Consider the following 16,927-nt stretch of genomic DNA (forward strand, 5'->3'; position numbering starts at 1 on the left):
TGGGACTGGGATCCCCGCCCCTGGGTGCTGGGCATCGCCCCCCCCCCCCGCCCCTGGGTGCTGGCCGCCCGGCCTCTGTCCAAGCTCTCCCCGTGCCCCCTTTTTCCCCAGGACCCGCCCCGCGCTCCGCCCCCCACACTGGGCGGGCTCCGGCCGGCTGCAAGGGCGGGGGCTGGGGGGCGGGGGCGCGTCTCGGAGCGAGCCGGCAGCTGGAGCGGCCCCCCCCCCCCCCCGCACGCAGCCCCAGCCCTGCCAGGCGGCGATCATGGAGAAGTAACTTGATGCCTTCGGAGCTCGCGGTCAGCCCCAGGCTCGAGGTGGGGAGGAGAGAGAGGAGCAGACCCCCAGGTATGCGGGGGGGCGGGGGGGGGCAGCTTGGACACATGGTGGGGGGGCGGGTGCTGGTGACTGGATGGTGCTTGCAGGTTTTCCCTCTGGCTTCTTTGCTGGAGGCTCTGGGAGCAGGGTGTGTATGGGGGGGGGAGTGGGCTGGGGGGGCAGCTGCCCTGTGTGTGTGTGTGGGGGGGTGCTGGATTTTCCACCAGCAAATCACTTGCGTGCCCCTGTCTCTCCGTTACCTTGACATCTCAGCTCCTTTTCCCACCTCCTGCAACCTACCGCCTCCCCCCCACTCTCCCCTATTCAGTGGGTTTCTCCTTATAGTCCCGGGGGGGGGGGGGGGGAGCAGATTCTATAGCTGGCACAAAGGGAGCTGACGCCCCCTGAGAACCTGCCCCCCCCCCCGTCTTGTGCAGTGTTAGATTTGCAACCGATGCCTCGGCAGAAAACAATCCCCCACCATCTCCCCTCCCTCCCCGGCTTGGGATGGATCCTGCCAGGGCTCCTCCCGACCGTTTAATAATCAGAATCCATTTTTTAAAATTCCCCTGTAAACTTCCACTGTCTTCCCCGGCTCCTGGACCCACCTGGTGCCTTTACCCGCCTGCTCCATGTCCAGTCTGTGCCCTGCTCCGAAGGGGGCCACCCAATGCCAGCGGCCCATGGGTCTTCTCGTTGCATTCGCCAGCGGGATGCTAGCGCCCACGTTTGATTGGAAAGTGCATGTTGCTGCCCCAGAGAAGGGTTCCTGTGTTTGGAACAGGGGCGATTTGAATGGGACGGAGCGGCGTGGCAGGCCCGCAGCGTGCCCGTTATGTTTGGGGACAGGTGTTCTGCCAGAATCGGCTTGATTTCCCAGGCAGCGAAACGCGCTTTTGAACCGGCAGGGGCCAAATCCTCAGCTGGCGAAAAGTGGCGCCGTCCATGTCAGTGGTGGCCGGGCTGAACTGGGCCAGAGAGGGATTTAGCTCTGAAAATGTAGCCGAAGAGATCCGATGGGTTTCCTCCCCTCTGCAGCGGTGCACGCTTTAGAAATTCAGGTCGTAAGAAATAGGATGATGATTAAAGTGCTGACAGCGTGTGGTAGGCAGCAGACCCGACCCTCCAGGGGTTACGCTCCAAAAGATAGAAACCAAGATGCACTGGGAAAGCCCAGCAGGTGAAATAACTTTGAATTATTTGCTGCTGGCTAGCTCCCAGCAGGTGTAAATTGGCGTCACGCCACGGAGTCTGTGGGACCAGAGCTGCAGCTGGTGTGAAAAGGATCTGACTCCATTCGAGTCAATCGCGTCAGATCCCCAGCGGGTGTAACTTGGTGTTACCCGACTGGAGTCAGTGGGGCCAGATCCCCCGGCTGATGTAAGTCAGCTTCGTGCCATTGAAACCAGCACAACGGTGCGGCTTTGCACCAGCCGAGGATCTGGCCCCGTGCGTATCATTTACACGGTGAGAAGATAGAGGGCGGTAACATTTCACAGCATGGTAGAAGTTAGGCTCCCTGAAAACTGGGTTTTACCTTAGGAAGCCACCTTCAACCTGAATTAAGAATACAGTTACATTGTCTCCAGACATTATCCCGGAGTCTGTGGGACTTGGGCAAGATTCTCCTTTGGTAACACGGCAGGATCAGCCGGAAATCCTGTTTTCAAGGCTGTCTCTTCCGTGGCGGGCTGGTTAGCCTGGGAGCTCTTTCTCTCACTCCGCCTGTACAGTGCCTGGCATGACGGGGCCCTGATCTCAGCTGGGGCTGGCGGGTGCCGCTGGAGGAATGAGCCAGGCCTGAGCCTGTGTGTTTATTTGCAATGGGCTTGACTCTCACTGTAAGTACATCCACGTTGCTAGATAAAAAATAGTACCCAGCTTAGCAAAAAGAGTCACCCGGAATTGAAACAGAAGCGTACTCCTCTTCTCCTCCGAAGCCTGGGAAGAGAGGCCAGCTCTTTCCCACGCCCTGGGGACCGGAAAGGAGGGAGCTGGAAATGCGTAGGAGGGACAGCCCTGTACCTGTCACTCGGTGGTGACAGCTAAAGGTCTTTTTCGCTCCTGTAGGGGCTAACGGTTTTAGAGCCATTGGACCATGGCGTAAACTGGCTCAGCTGGGTTGACTTCAGCGGCGTGGCACTGATTTACACCTGCCGGGGATCTGGCCCCATTGACCTCAAAAGAGCAACAGCTGAGTAACATCATGGGTTAGAGCCACAGACAGGATCCAATGGATCCATTGTTGGCAAGGGAGCGAAACCGCTTTGTGCCAGCTGGGGATCTGGCCCCCATTGATGCCACTGGGATTACACCAGTGATGCATTTGGTCCCTTGAGGTGAAGATTGTGGGAAACTCCCCTCGACGGCCCCCCCAGCCAACGAGCCTTCGCCGCTCGACGTGGTGCGTGTGGATCTGTTCGGCTGGAATCGGGGCAGATGTGTTTTCAGAGAGTGGGAGCCTTTTTTGTGCAATTACATCTAGTGATTCAAGCTGTCTTCAGAAGAAGTCAAATAACCCACCCTCTTCCTGCCGTGCCCCGCAAAGTATGGTAGCAAATCTGTGGCCGCTGACATGCTGCGGCCTGTGGGAAAGACCCAGTGCCAATGGGAACAGGGCACTCATACTTCGGCTCTAAAAGCCCCGGCCCGACCGCCTGAGCTCAAGGAGACACGTGGGGGGTGTTGTTAGCAGCATGGGGGTTACGGTGCACCTCCGAGCTGCCCTGCTTCTGTCTGGTAGAGAGCAGTGGTATGCATGCTCGTGAATCTACGCGTACACAATAGAATACCGCCGTGAGCTGGGTTTATGGATGTGTGCGTATTATAAAGAACTGGATTCATGTGTGCGTGTGTGTAACGTACTGACCTGGGTTCATGGGCATGGTAATGCACTGAATTCTGTGCCCGTGTAATATGTGCGACTTGCCCTCACAGCCAGGTCCTTGCAACATTTTCACACTTTGATTTAATCGGCAGCTAACATTTCATCAGCCACTTCAAAATCCTGGGGCCCCACCAGAGCCTGTTTTGCTGATTGGCATCTGGCTTGCTCTGTGTCGGGGGACAGTGTTATCCTGAGTTAGCGGAACCAGGAAAGGAATCGGATGCCGACGCTGGGTGAAATCCATCTGCTGGCTTCTCTGTGACACCCCGGGGGTCCTCTGCGGCAGAACAGACAGTGTCAGGGTTTGGACCTGTGCTTTTACTCACGGCGGGACATTGGGGCACAGATTTGATCTGAGTGTGTGATGCGATAAAGGCCAATGCGATTTGTGGGTGTGGAGGTGTTGGCCCCTTCTCTGGGGTAACCGCCCCCTGTAATACCCTGCTCACTTGTGGGCTCCTCACTGGCCTACACAAGCTGGAGACAAACTGGGGGCACTAGGAGGACAGAGCTCAGGGTGGTTAAGGGGTGAGGGCAGGGAATTAAAGGAGCTCAGTGTTCATAATCCGAGTGTGTTGTGAGGGACCTGATTCTCAGTGGCAAGGTTTTGTCTACAGGGTGACACCGACTGGAATAGCCGTTGTGAAATAGGCCATTCTGCAATAGCTCCCCCGAGTGGACGCTCTGTTCCAGGAGATCGCCCGGTCCGCTTTGGAAGCGCATGAATGAATCTGGACTAGGCCATCCACGGGGAGAGCTACTCTGGAATAGCTAGCCCTGTCGCTGTCTGCGTGTGGGCAAGTCCGACTCTGCCAGAGCGTTTTAGCTGAGACGCCAGGCCTTAGGGATGATGGCTGTGTCGGGGACTCGTAACAGCTGCATTACAGGGAATACGTAGAGCGGGTGTCGGAGGAAGCCTCTTCCACTGGAGTGGAAACCCCACGCTCTGAGAGATTTATCTCAGGTCAGAGTGACCACTGGGATCATCTACTCTAACCTCCTGTATCACTGGCCTTGGAAAATTAGATTTTTATTGGTGTCAGTAAGTGTCGATTTCACTGTATCCACACAAACTGAGGACAAATATTTCAAAGAAATGTATGGAGAGGCAAAGGAAGAAAAATGCTGCTTGAAAACTTATTTGGGTTTGACCAAAGAAGATTTACTTTGGATGTGTTGACAATTTGTCTTTTAACGGTTATAAAGCCCTTTACTTTTTGAATCTCCACATCTACTGCCATTAAATAATTGTCTGACCTCCCCCCTGCATAGTTTCCTGGAACTGTGAACATTTAAATTGATAAAAACAGAAAACTGTTTAGACATAAACATCCATGTTCTCTGCCAAAATTGCAAAAAAACGAAAATGGAATTCTGCCGGGCCTAGATATAACACAGGCCCGACGACTTCCCAGCATTAATTCCTGTTTGAATCAGAGCAGATCTCTTAGAAAATCAACCTGTCTTGATTTAATCAGGCCCAGTGAGGGAGAAGTGGATTCTGCCACAGCCTTTGGTAGGTTGTTCCATGGCTTACGTATCCTCACTGCTAACCATTTGCACCTTAGTTCCAGTCTGAATTCAGCTAGTTTCAACTTCCAACCATTGGATCCTTCCCCTGCTAGAGGGAAGAGCCCTCGGTTATCACATCTCTGTTCCCTGTCTAGGTACTTACAGCCTGGGATAAGTCGCCTCTTAACCTTCATAAAACAGGACTGTGCCAAGGGCTGTAGGGAAAGGCTCCTGTACTAACCGGTCATTATATGGGCCCTCATTAGTTATATTACAGTAGCCTGGAGCCCTAGGATCCAGCTGTAATTGGGCACCCAGCGAGGCAGTCCTATGCTGCAGAAGCATGGTTTTAAAGAGGCACAGTCAAGATCAAAATACTTCCTCACCTGTGTCCCCGGGATGATAGTAAATTGCAGTAGTGGGACTCTGCACCCCCTGCCGTGGAGCAGTGTGAGCTGGCTCTTTCAGCTCAGCCTCTCGTGCTTTGAGATGCGGTGGTGGTGTGTGCAGTCCCCCTTGCCGACGACCCATCCCCACATCTCAGAGTTAGCTTTGCCTCCCCGTATTCCCCTCCTCCCGGAGTATGGGAATTCTCCTCCACTTCCTCTCCTGCTTCTATCAGTGACAGCACTCGCTGGGGGCTCTGATCTCCCCCCGGTCCACGCTGCACAGCCCCTCAGACCGCTGTGCAGTAGGGCTGGAACCCGGTTGCTCCTGTCCCAAGTGGGCTGGTGCAGATAATTCCACAAGGTGCAGAACCGCTCCCAATGGGCTTCGTAGCTTATGAAGCCAGCCAGGACCACTGGATCGTCCAGGCTGACCTGCATTGCACAGGCCAGGAAATTTCGCCCAGTTACCCCGGCAGCCAGCCCAGTAACCCAAGCGAGCAGGGAGGCAGGGGGAAGGGGTGGCAGGTGTAGGTCGGAGCGGCCGCTGCTCCTCACGGTTCCAGGCCCCGGCCCCAGTTGTATCTAGTGCAACTGGCTTTTTTGCGTTAATCCAGGTTCCTACCCTATTTTCCTTTTTAATCAAACCTAGGTTAGCACTTCAGCTGGTCTCTTTTCAACAGAGGCTGCTGTGGTACAGTAATACTCCCTCGGCTCTAAGCCAGGCTCCCACGCTCCATGGCCATGCAGCCTGTGGCCCACCAGACCTCCAGCAGGAGAGGATCCCGCCCTGCTTTGCCCACACACTTCTTGAAACCCACCAGGGAAGGGCGAAGCAGCCGGCGCCCAAGGCCAAATTTGGCTTTCATTTACCCCCACCACTCGTCATGGAAATTAGCCCCATTAAGTCCCACCTAGCTCAGTCCCTTCCCAAGGTGGAGTTGCCCCTTATAGACTAGACCTTGGTGCTTGGAGAAATGCTGTCAGGTCCCTCTGGCTTGGCACCCAGCTGTCTGATCCAAATGGGCTTAAAGGTTTCCCTGCCTAAACCTTTGCCCCCCCCCCCCGCATCCTGCGCCTGCTCCCCCAAAACTAACCGCAGGCTGCATCAGGAGACTGAGCTCCAAATCAGCCTTCCACCCAGCCGATCACGGCAGTCGTGCTGCGATCAGGACGAACTGAAGGATCTGCCGGTGATCTGGGGGCTTTGGAGCCCGAGCAGAGCTAGTCAAGGGGGCAACAAGCGTTCTCTCCACAGAGGGTGCTGAGGAACAGTTTACAGGAGCGTGAATAACAGACTGAGCGCTGGCTGATTTTCAGAGTGCCCGGTCTCGGGAAGGTGCTTATTTCGTTACTGAAGTGGGGATATCGCCCCAAACCCTCTCTTGCTCTAACTCCTAGACAGCACCCAGCTCCCAGTTCTGGAGCTAAAACCCAGGAGTCCTGACTCCTAGTCCCCCTCTTGTTCTAACCACATGACCACCCAGCCTCCCAGAGCTGGGAAGCTGTTTGCCATGGCAGAGATACGAACAGAACCTAGGAGTCCTGTCTCCCCAAACCCTCCCTTGCTCCCACTCCTAGATCGCACTCCCAGACCTGATGCTAAAACCCAGGAGTCCCCTGCTCTAACCACTAGACCTCTCTCCCTCTCGTAGCCAGAATGGTACCAAGGGGCTTTGATTCCTGGTCCTCTGCTATAAATAACTCCCTCCAAGAGTCCAGAACAGCACCCAGCCTCTGGGCCCTGAGTCTGCATTGCCCTGAGCTGGTGCAGAGCGCGGGGCCGAAGCGACCAGTTCCTCCGGGAGCATTTTGCCCCCAGGTAAATGGCTGCACAAGGTGCAAGACAATGAAGAAGAAGGTCCCTTGCTCTGACCATTAGGTCGCTCGTCCTCTGTGGAGCATCAATTGTTGTACATTTGGACCCCCCACTGGCTCGAGGGAGGAACAGCTGTCAGGGAGAAGTGTTTCCTCTCCCCCCTGCAAAGTGCATGAAAAATGTAGCTCCTACAATAAATCGCTGCAGGAACCCGGGCGCGCACCTTCCCTCTCTCTCTCCTTCCCTCCCTCCCTCCCTCCCACTTGCTGTTGTTTTGAAACGTCTGGGAATAAAAACGCACAACCTTGCGATTAAGGCCCTGGGCCCTAAGAGATCTGGGTTTCCATCCTGCCTTTGCCACATGTGACCTTGGCCGGTCACTCCCCTCACTCTGCACTTCAGTTTGCCTAGCTCTAAAACAGATCGAATGGCCGGGGTTTCCCAACAGATCGAAGGGTGTCAAACTTTAAACGCTCGGGGCTTGTCTACACAGGGAAAATTGAGCGGCAATGCTAATCCAGAATAACTCCTCCATGTGGACACTCCATTCTGAACGCAATTCCATCAGAGCTTTGTGATGGGAGTAATTATTCCAGAATCAAGTCACTTTCATTTCAGAATAGAGCATCCCCCCAGGGAGCTGTTCCCCACTAATCAAAGGTACTTCAATGGCCCATGTTCCCCCAGGATCTGAGTAGCCCCCAACCGTTACCGTATTTATCCTTCCAACCCCTTCTGAGGCAGGGAAGAGACCTGGCCAGGGTGACCCAGAAAGCAGGTGACTTGAACTCAGGCCTGTCAAGATTTGATCACGGCCTCTTCGATCTAACAGGTCCCAGTGACTGGAAGTTGAAAAACATAAGAACGGCCAGACTGGGTCAGACCAAAGGTCCATCCAGCCCAATGTCCTGTCTTCCGACAGCGGCCAGTGCCAAGTGCCCCAGAGGGAATGAACAGAACAGGGAATCACCAAGTGATCCATCCCCTGTCACCCATTCCCAGCTTCTGGCAACCAGAGGCTAGGGACACCATCCCTGCCCATCCTGGCTAATAGCCATTGATGGATCTGTCTTCCATGAACTTACCTAGTTCTTTTTTTAACCTTGTTATAGTCTTGGCCTTCACAACATCCTCTGGCAAGGAGTTCCACAGGTTGGAACTCCCTGTGCGTTGTGTGAAGAAATACTTCCTTTGGTTTGTTTTAAACCTGCTGCCTATTAATTTCATTGGGTGACCCCTAGTTCTAGTGCTATGGAAGGAGTAAACAACATTTCCTTCTTTACTTTGTCCGCAACCATCATGATTTTATAGGCCTTTATCATATCCCCCCTTAGCCATCTCTTTTCCAAGCTGACAAGTCCCAGTTTTATTAATCTCTCCTCATACGGAAGCCATTCCATACCCCCAGTCATTTTTATTGTCCTTTTCTGAACCTTTTCCAATTCCAGTCTATCTTTTTTGAGATGGGGCGACCACATCCACACGCAGTATTCAAGCTGTGGGCATCCCATGGATTTATATAGAGGCGATATAATATTTTCTGTCCTATTATCTGTCCCCTTCTTAATTATTCCCAGCATCCTGTTTGCTTTTTTGACGGCTGCTGCACATTGAGTGGATGTTTTCAGAGAAATATCCACAATGACTCCAAGATCTCTCCTTCGGGGTCTAAATTAGCTGTTACCAGCCAGCATTGTATATGTATAGTTCTGAGGCTAGACAAATTCAGACAGGAAAGCTGTCTGTTTTTAACAAGGAGGGGAATTACCCAATGGAGCAACTTACCCAGCACCGTGGTCGAGTCTCCAGCCCAGGGAACGTTTAAATCCAGGTGGGATGTTTTTTGAGATCTGCTCCAGAAATTATTTTGTGGGCCTCCGATGGCCGATGCGACGCAGGAGGTCAGGCCAGGTGCTCACACCGCTTCCTTCTGGCCTTGGAGCCGAGGAAAGTCCCCAGCTGGTGCTCTAACCATTGCACCATCCTTCCTCTCGATCCCTCTCTGGTGGCTAATCCAGGAACAGAGATCCTTCCCCGGCCAGGGGGACATGCGTGAACTGCATTCACACCGTGTGCCTCTCTGTCCCCCTCTAGGGGCTGGCCGAGGTTTACAAGTCCACTGCAGCCGTTGCGCTGTAGAAGCTGGGGCATTGAGGCCAGGCACTGGTGCCTCGCGCTGTTGGATCCAGCGGTCCCAGCTTCACTCCCTGCAGGTGACTGCTCGTCCAAGCATGTCCTCTTGCATCCCCCTGCGACGGGAGGGTCTAACTGCACGCAGAAGCCTCGCACTGCTGCTGCCCCGTGTCTGCTTCCTGGGCTACTAGGCCGGCCGCTACCGCCAAGCTGGAGGAAAAGAAGCCAGCAGCAGGCGGTATCACAACTGGCATGACATGCAGGAGGCACGCCCCGCCCTAGTCTATAAATACACCGGCAAGTTCTACTCGGGCTTTCGAGAGCACGCTTTCAAACCCAGTGAAACGTTAATGTCCACAGCTCGCCAGCTGGTTCAGGATGTCCGTCACTGGCAACGTCTTTAGAGAGGAAGAGGGAGAGATGATGGCGCGTCGGGTTTGCTGTTCCCAGGGGCACCAAGCGCGGTTTAACCAGGGCGCTGCTCTCGATCTGTCAGTATCGTTTGCTCCTAGCTCTTTGCCCTCTGTCCTGCAAAGGACCAGGGCTAGTCCGAATATCTGGCCCCTTCCCGTGCGTCTTTTCACTCGTCACTTGTGAAAATCATGGTGTACGAGCTTAGCAGCTCTGAGAACAAGGTTTGGATGTTTGTATGGGTAACAAGGAAATTCAGAGCCAGAACAGTAAATATTCCAGAAACCAACTCAATCCAGAGGTTTTGCGGGGCTCTAAAACCCCCTGCTTCAGCTCATGGGCTGATCTCAAACGATCGCAGGTCAGGAGGGGACCTGCCTTGGCTGGGGGCTGGTTATCCCATCGTTTGATTTATGTGTGGCCTAGTGGTTAGAGGACTGGATTGTGATGTTGGAAATGTGGGTTCTAGCACTGGCCTGCTTGGGTGAGTCCTTTCCCTGCTCTGGGCCTCAGTTTTCTCCTCTGTAAAAATGGGGACAATGATATCACCCTCCTTTGAAAGTGCTTTGCAATCTACTGATGACAAGTGCTTATAAATACTATGATTATAATATAAACCACTCAAGATTTCCAGGCAGTGCTGGGTGCCCACCCTTTGACAATCAGACCTCTTTAAGGCATCCCATCTTGCTCACCCAACAATTATGGCATCCCAAAACCAACAGCCATTTTTAATGACCTTGGTGACATCTTGTGGCAATGAGTTCCACCGGCCCGTCGTAATGGGGCACGTGCAGCAAATCAGGAGAAAACTGGGGCTTATTATTAGCCACGTTCTACAGCCTCTACTCAGAACAAGTGGTTTGTTAGTTCTTGAGTCTTCCCAAGGAGATTGGTACCCTAGTTGAGGAGGAAAAGTAACTCTCAGCATGAGCAAGCGTGGCAGATTCTGGCCCTGTGTTGCTAGGGAAGAGGTATGGTAACCATGGCGATACTGAATGTACTTACTAACTAGTCCATAGTGGTAGCGATGGTTATTATTATCACAACTGATTATATTTCATGTGCCAGGCACTTTCCAAACACTGAAGGAAGACCATCCCTGCTCCAAGGAACCCACAATCTAATGACACTGCTGTTGTCTCAGGCTCTCTGCAGACTCAGGCAAATGTCCCTGCATCAGTTAGACTTGGGGCAGCTCTGCCCGTCACAGCTACTGTCTCAGATAACTAGAGGCAGGGCTGGATTAATGTACGGTCATTATTCTGGTGTCTAGTGCCCTAGCTCCTGCAGTCACGTGATTATGGCAGGCACTTGACGATCATTAAACCAATACATTTCTAGCCCTCATGTTTGTCGAGAAAAGATTGAAAATGTGACCTGCCTTGAGTGTAATCGGTGCAGCAGCATCTGCCTGGGTCTGCAGAGAGCATGAGACAATAGCTGTCAAAGGGGAAGCAGCTGGTGGTTCCCAGTTGTATACAATGCCTTGTTGATTCTTAGCTGCTGCAATGAGTTGGAGGTTCCCAGCTGCTTGCAGTAGTTTGGTGGGTCTCGGCCCCGTCCCTGGTGGCTCACAGGTCGTTGTGGATTCACGCTGGCGAGGAGACTGTGCGGGTGGGTGATCTCTCTATTAAGATGTGGTCCAACATGGTGCACAAGTCTGAGACCAGCTATTGATCTCTGGTAGGAAGCAGGTTTCCTGCGGCGACGCTGATCCACCCGCCCCAGTTACATGTGCTCTGGGGATGTTCAGGGCAATGGATGTTTGAATCCCTGGTGTCTCAGATGGAGCCCAGAGCACCTGTTAATGGACGGCGCTCTCTCTGGATAGGACAGGGAGGTGCATTCCCAGGGAGTTACCTTGCCACATTAAAGCTACAGGTGGGAACCAGATCATAGGAACTCCCCCCAACACCCTCCTTAAACTCTGGAGCCCCTGCGCTTACCCACGCAGTGACTTGCGGCTTTTATTACTTAATCCTCCTCAGCTGAGATCAGGTCCTGAACTGTGCCAGGCGCTTCACGGATACATGGCGAGACACAGCCCCTGCCCCCGGGAGCCTCAAATCTAACTCAACGAGAGAGAATTATTACCCTCATGTTACGGGGGGGGGGGAAACTGAGGCCCAGGGAAGTGAAGTGAAATGTCCAAGGTCACATAGGGGAGTTTGCCTAAAAACGGCCATAGTGGGTCAGACCAGTGGTCCGTCTAGCCCAGTATCCTGTCCCTGACAGTGCCAGGTGCTTCAGAGGGAATGAACAGAACAGGGCAATTATCGAGTGATCCATCCCCCATAATCCAGTCCCAGCTTCAGTCCAAAGACTGGCACAGCTGAGCATCAGACCCAGCTCTCCGGGGTGCCAGCCCATCGCCCCTCTCCAGGGCTTTCCAGGATCCCCACCCCCTGCATGGGACCAGATGCAGCTCATCCCTCCCCCAGCCTCAGCCCCAAGCAGAGAGCTCATGGTGCAGAGAGCCCGGCCTGACATCCCGATGGGAAGCTGAGGCTGTGCGAGTGGGACCTTTTGTGTGAGTTACAAAGCCTGATTAAAGCGTCTATTAAAAGCCGGGAACCCGCCACTCCAAAAGGGGGAAAACGAATACAATCCCATTGTCGCAGAATGAGCCTCCTGGACTGTTTAATTGATGTTTCACCCTGGCACTGTTAATGAGGCTATTAAATTAATTACAGGAATGTTGGCGCTGGAGACGGAGATGCCTGTTTTTCGGGCCTAGCGCAGCTAGGGGCTGGAGCCACGTTTCCCCAGGCAGCTCCCTGGCTCCGGGAGCACCGGACAGCCCCGCGGCTGGGCTTTCAGGGGAAGCTGCCTTGGGTGAGAGAGACCCCGGGCCAAATCCGCAGCTGGTGTCGGTGGGCAAAGCTTCGTCCACTTCGATGGAGCTCTGGCTGATTGACGCCACCCGGGGGTCTGGCCCCATGGACTCCCGTGGAGTTACGGCTGATTGACACCACCTGGGGGTCTGGCCCCATGGACTCCCGTGGAGCTCTGGCTGATTGACACCAGCTGGGGGTCTGGCCCCATGGACTGCCATGGAGTTACGGCGGATTGACACCAGCCGGGGGTCTGGCCCCAGCATGCTGTGAGGATAAATACATTAAAGCTAGCGGGAAGCTCAGTGGTGACCGTGCTGGGGGCGAGCCCCGGGCCCGCGCTGGAGGGACGGGGGGCGGGAGAGGTGTCGGCGGGTAGCCAGTCCCGTGAGCCATCAGGGTTTCTATTTTCACATTCCTTCGTTTCTTTCGCCTTTTTATAGCCCGTTCCTGTCTCCCGTTGCCGTGGAAACGGCGGCGTTGCTATGGGAGGGGCCTAGCGTTCGCCCACCAGCATGGCACCAAGGCAGTGGATTCTGCGGCGGGTGGGCGTGGGCGGCGTGGTCCCAGATGTGCTGGCAGGAGCGCTATTGCCCACCCGTCCGGCTGTGCCCGCTGCCGGGTGCGGTGCCTGTTGCCTGGTGCAACTCAATTTCCTTTTCCTCGGGATTATCAGCGCCTCGGTCCCCGCTAATTGCCGCACAGCAGCTGTTGCCGGGGACAACCTGGCGGGGAGTCGCAGGGATATTCAGATGGGAGGAAATTAAGAGCCTGCGTTTGCTTAGCAAAAGCACCTTGTCTCCAATTCGGAGCACGCGCCTCTTGGGTGAACTCTAAAGTTGGCTAAAGTTTGTCAGTGTCCGACTTGAGATATTTTGGTTCTACGGCTCCCGCTGGCTGGGAGGGGGTCATGTGGTCTACTGGAAAACCTGGCATCTGTTCCTGACTCTGCCACTGAGCATGGGCAAATCGCTTCCCTGCTCTGTGCCTCAGTTTCCCCACCCTCCCTTTGTCTAATTAGAGTGTGAGCTCTTTAGGACAGGGATTCTCTTTTACTATGTGTCTGTGCGGCACTGGCCTGATGGGCCCTGATCTCGGTCAGGGTCTGTGCAGCACCTGGCCTGATGGGCCCTGATCTCGGTTGGGGTCTGGGCAGCGCCTGCCACAATGGACCCTGATCTCGGTCAGGGTCTGGGCAGCGCCCGGCCTGATGGGTCCTTGATCTCGGTCAGGGTCTGGGCAGCGCCCGGCCTGATGGGTCCTTGATCTCGGTCAGAGTCTGGGCAGCGCCCGGCCTGATGGGTCCTTGATCTCGGTCAGAGTCTGGGCAACGCCCGGCCTGATGGGTCCTTGATCTCGGTCAGGGTCTGGGCAGCGCCCGGCCTGATGGGTCCTTGATCTCGGTCAGAGTCTGGGCAGCGCCCGACCTGATGGGTCCTTGATCTCGGTCAGGGTCTGGGCAGCACTTGGCATGACGGGCCCTGATCTCTGGGGCACCTGGCTTTTTCCGCTGTCGGAAGACAGGATACTAGGCTAGATGCATCTTTGGTCTGACCCAGTATGGCTGTTCTTATGTGGATCACTCCTGCTTCCCTGTTTAGTTCACTCCTCCGGAAGCTCTGCGCTGGCCACTGTCAGAGAGAGGATACTGGGCTAGATGGAGCATTGGTCTGACCCAGCCTGGCATCTCTTATGTCCTTAAATGAAGCAATAAACCACATCATGTAAATAATACATCACTTCACTGGAAGGCTTTTAGGTACTTACTCTTTGAAATATACAAGGCTGGAGACCTGAAACAGAGGCACTTTGCCCACTGTACGGAAGAGATTTAAGTTTCTTTTCCATGTAAAAGCTGCTCATAGCCCAGTGTTGTCCAGACTTCTGAAAACTGAGCCCGTCTCCCAGAGAAGGAGCCCTATCGTCCCAATCAAGATCAGGGTCCTATTGCACCAGGTGCTGTACAGAATACCCATCTCAGGGTCCCGTTGGGCTGGGCGCTGCACAGACCCTAATTGAGATCAGGGCCCCGTTGCACCAGGTGCTGCCCAGACCCGACCGAGATCAGGGCCCCATCGTCCCGAGCGCTCCACGATAGTGAGAGCCAGTTCTTACTCTGAAGAGCTCCCAGTCTAACTAGACAAAATAGACAATGAGACTGTCTTTTGGTTCTGTGTTTGTACAGCGCCTAGCGCAAGGAGGCCCTATACCCAATACAAATACATTAATAATCGTCATAAAAGGCTCATTTTCCCCAGTGTACCGCTGAGGCCTAGTGGGATAATGTGCTGGATTTTTAAATGGCTTAGCTTGAAAATCTGGCCTTTATTTTGGTCCCTTTGGGAACCCCCACCCCCACTGTCAGTGTTGCGACTTTGGAGGTGGGGCCCAAAATGGAAGAGATTTAATGGAATTAAATGGATTTATTTTGGTCCCTTTGGGAACCCCCACCCCCCCACATGTCACACGGGAACCAATAGCACGAGCTAGAATTGGACTCAGACCTCCCAAGTCCCTGGCCGGAGATTTAACCATGAGCCCTTCCCTCCTGCCTGTGCAAAGCCATCCTGTGTCATCAGCACCCAGGGTGTCCAGTCGCCACCGCTCCATGGGGAAGGACAGCTCCCCCCAGCCCTAGGGCATCTGACAGCGGATCAGGGGGCTGGGAGTGCAGGAGCTGGGGTTGCAATTGACCAGACATCGGGGCGCTGAGCTTTGGGGGGTTTGTCCCTCGGAAGGAAATCGCATACGGCGGCCGGCAGTCGCCTTATGCTTTCAGACCCCTGTGGTCGTGCAAAGACCATCCTTTGTCTGCAGGTCTCTGCTATGCCTCTGTGTGCAGCGCAGATTGCATCTCGAAATGCCCCCTGGCCGACGAAGGCAGGAGACGGGAGCGAGAGCAGCAGACGACTTTCCCAGTCCCCAGCAGCTGCTGCGCCGGCGAGATTGCTGTGGCTCCCACCGGCCCCGGCCCCCCACGGAGCTGTGTACGCTCCCCTCCCTCCCCGTCTCCCCTGCCCCGAGCCATGGGCGTGCATTGCTGCGCATTTGGCAGCTGGGCCTGTTTTTCTTGTGGTACCCAGGGTCACGTGAGTGACACCTGGTGAGAAAAGAGACCGCGGGCGTCAGAGCTTATAATTGTGGATATTTTCATTGTCCGGATAAGTGGCTGCTCCTTTGTTCTGCATCCTCCTACACTCTTGGCCTCACTGAGATCTGGTGGCAGGGAGTCCCACAGGCCAGTGGTGCCATACATATTTCCTTTGGTGGGATTTAAATGTGCTGCCTTTCAGTTTCGTCCAGTGCCCCCCTGCTCCTGTGCGATGAGACTGGTTGAGCAGAATGCCCAGCTCTGCCCTGGGAGCCTCTCTTCATCTTTCTCTGCCTCAGTTTGCCTCAGCACAATGGGGAAGGATGAAGGCTGCCCAAGTGACCAGATGATTTTAATGTTCCCCACAGTGCCTGAAAGGTGTGGGGGTGAGACGGGCGGGGACGCTGAGGTATGGAGCAATGACTTGATTTGTGCACACAGTGGTGTAGTGGCAGACCAGGGAATAGAACCCAGGAATCCTGACTCCCAGCCTTGCCCTCCTCCCAGACGGAACCCATGGTTAGACCCCTGCCTCTAACCGCTGTGCTTATTTACAACAAACCCCTTCCAGAGCAGTGCAGGGCTGGGCCGGTTCCGGGGCCAGGGGGCTGGGAGGCCCGGTGTGGGCCAAGACCTGCTTGGGGGCATCTGGCAGAGGTAGTGTAAAGACACCGCCCTGACTCCCCTGTGTTGGGCCCTTCCCCTCGTTCTTGGTGCCGAGCTGGCTGGTGCTCACACAGCTCAGTGAAGTTGCTCCATGCGGCTACTCAAGCTGCTCAGGGTGGAGGGGAGCATTGGAGTGTGGCTGGGCCTGTAGATTCATTGTCATAATTAGCTCATGTCACCCGGGGCCCTCAAAGTGTGTGGCCAGAGGAGGAGAGGATCATTAACCCCTGATTTACAGATGGGGAAACTGAGGCATGGAGGGGGTTGGTGGCTTGCCCAGGGTCTCACAGCAATCGCTGGTGGAGCTGGGAATACAATCTAGGAGTCTTAACCTCTGCTGACCCCCTCTAACCACTAGATCCCACTCCCCTCCCAGTGCCAGGAATAGAACCCAGGAGTCCCGACTCTCCAATCCCTCCACCCCATGCTAACCACTAAGCCTGTTTTCGATTCTTACAACCCCTGCTCTGAGAATACCTCCAGGAGGCGGCTTACCACTGGGCTCACCGCACGCATGGGGCCGGGCAGGACTGGTCCCTAGGTGACCTGTTGCTAGGAAGCGCAGATCCTGGTGGGTCTGTAGCAGGCCACTGCCAACCCAGGCTTCGTGCCAGCCCTGGCTCACTGCCCCATTCCTGCTCCTGGACAACACAGTTCCGGCAGAGCAGCATGGCCAGGGATGCCCACTGAGGCAGGGGTTTCGGGGATTAGGCAAAGTTAGGATTTGCGCCGGGACAATGCCCTGTACCCCGGGCATCTGGATTGGTGCCACTGTCTCTGTACCAGCCACGCACGGCGACCGTGGTGCGGCCCCCGGGCTCAGCTGGCATGTGGCAGGCTTGGCTCCTAGTAATTCCGGGGGCCTGC

The 16,927-nt window shown here is 54.9% G+C and overlaps 1 protein-coding gene across 3 annotated transcripts in view; it reads left to right on the forward strand.

The window, feature by feature from the left end:
• Positions 1 to 208: 208 nt before the first annotated feature.
• SLC8A2 (solute carrier family 8 member A2) overlaps positions 209 to 16,927 on the forward strand; it is a 73,218-nt gene continuing 56,499 nt past the window's right edge. The window contains exons 1-2 of one of the 3 annotated variants that reach the window (XM_073321702.1): positions 261 to 348; positions 12,163 to 12,572. Coding sequence is in view for 1 of the 3 variants with exons in the window: in XM_073321701.1 (XP_073177802.1) it covers positions 282 to 348 (67 nt within the window). In the remaining 2 variants the exon portion in view is untranslated. Of the gene's footprint in view, positions 349 to 2,086; positions 2,160 to 12,162; positions 12,573 to 16,927 lie in introns of those variants that run through there. The other 2 variants (XM_073321701.1, XM_073321704.1) reach the window with 2 other exon arrangements.

The sequence above is a fragment of the Lepidochelys kempii genome, chromosome 23 (assembly GCF_965140265.1).
Source record: "Lepidochelys kempii isolate rLepKem1 chromosome 23, rLepKem1.hap2, whole genome shotgun sequence".
Lineage (NCBI taxonomy): Eukaryota > Metazoa > Chordata > Testudines > Cheloniidae > Lepidochelys > Lepidochelys kempii.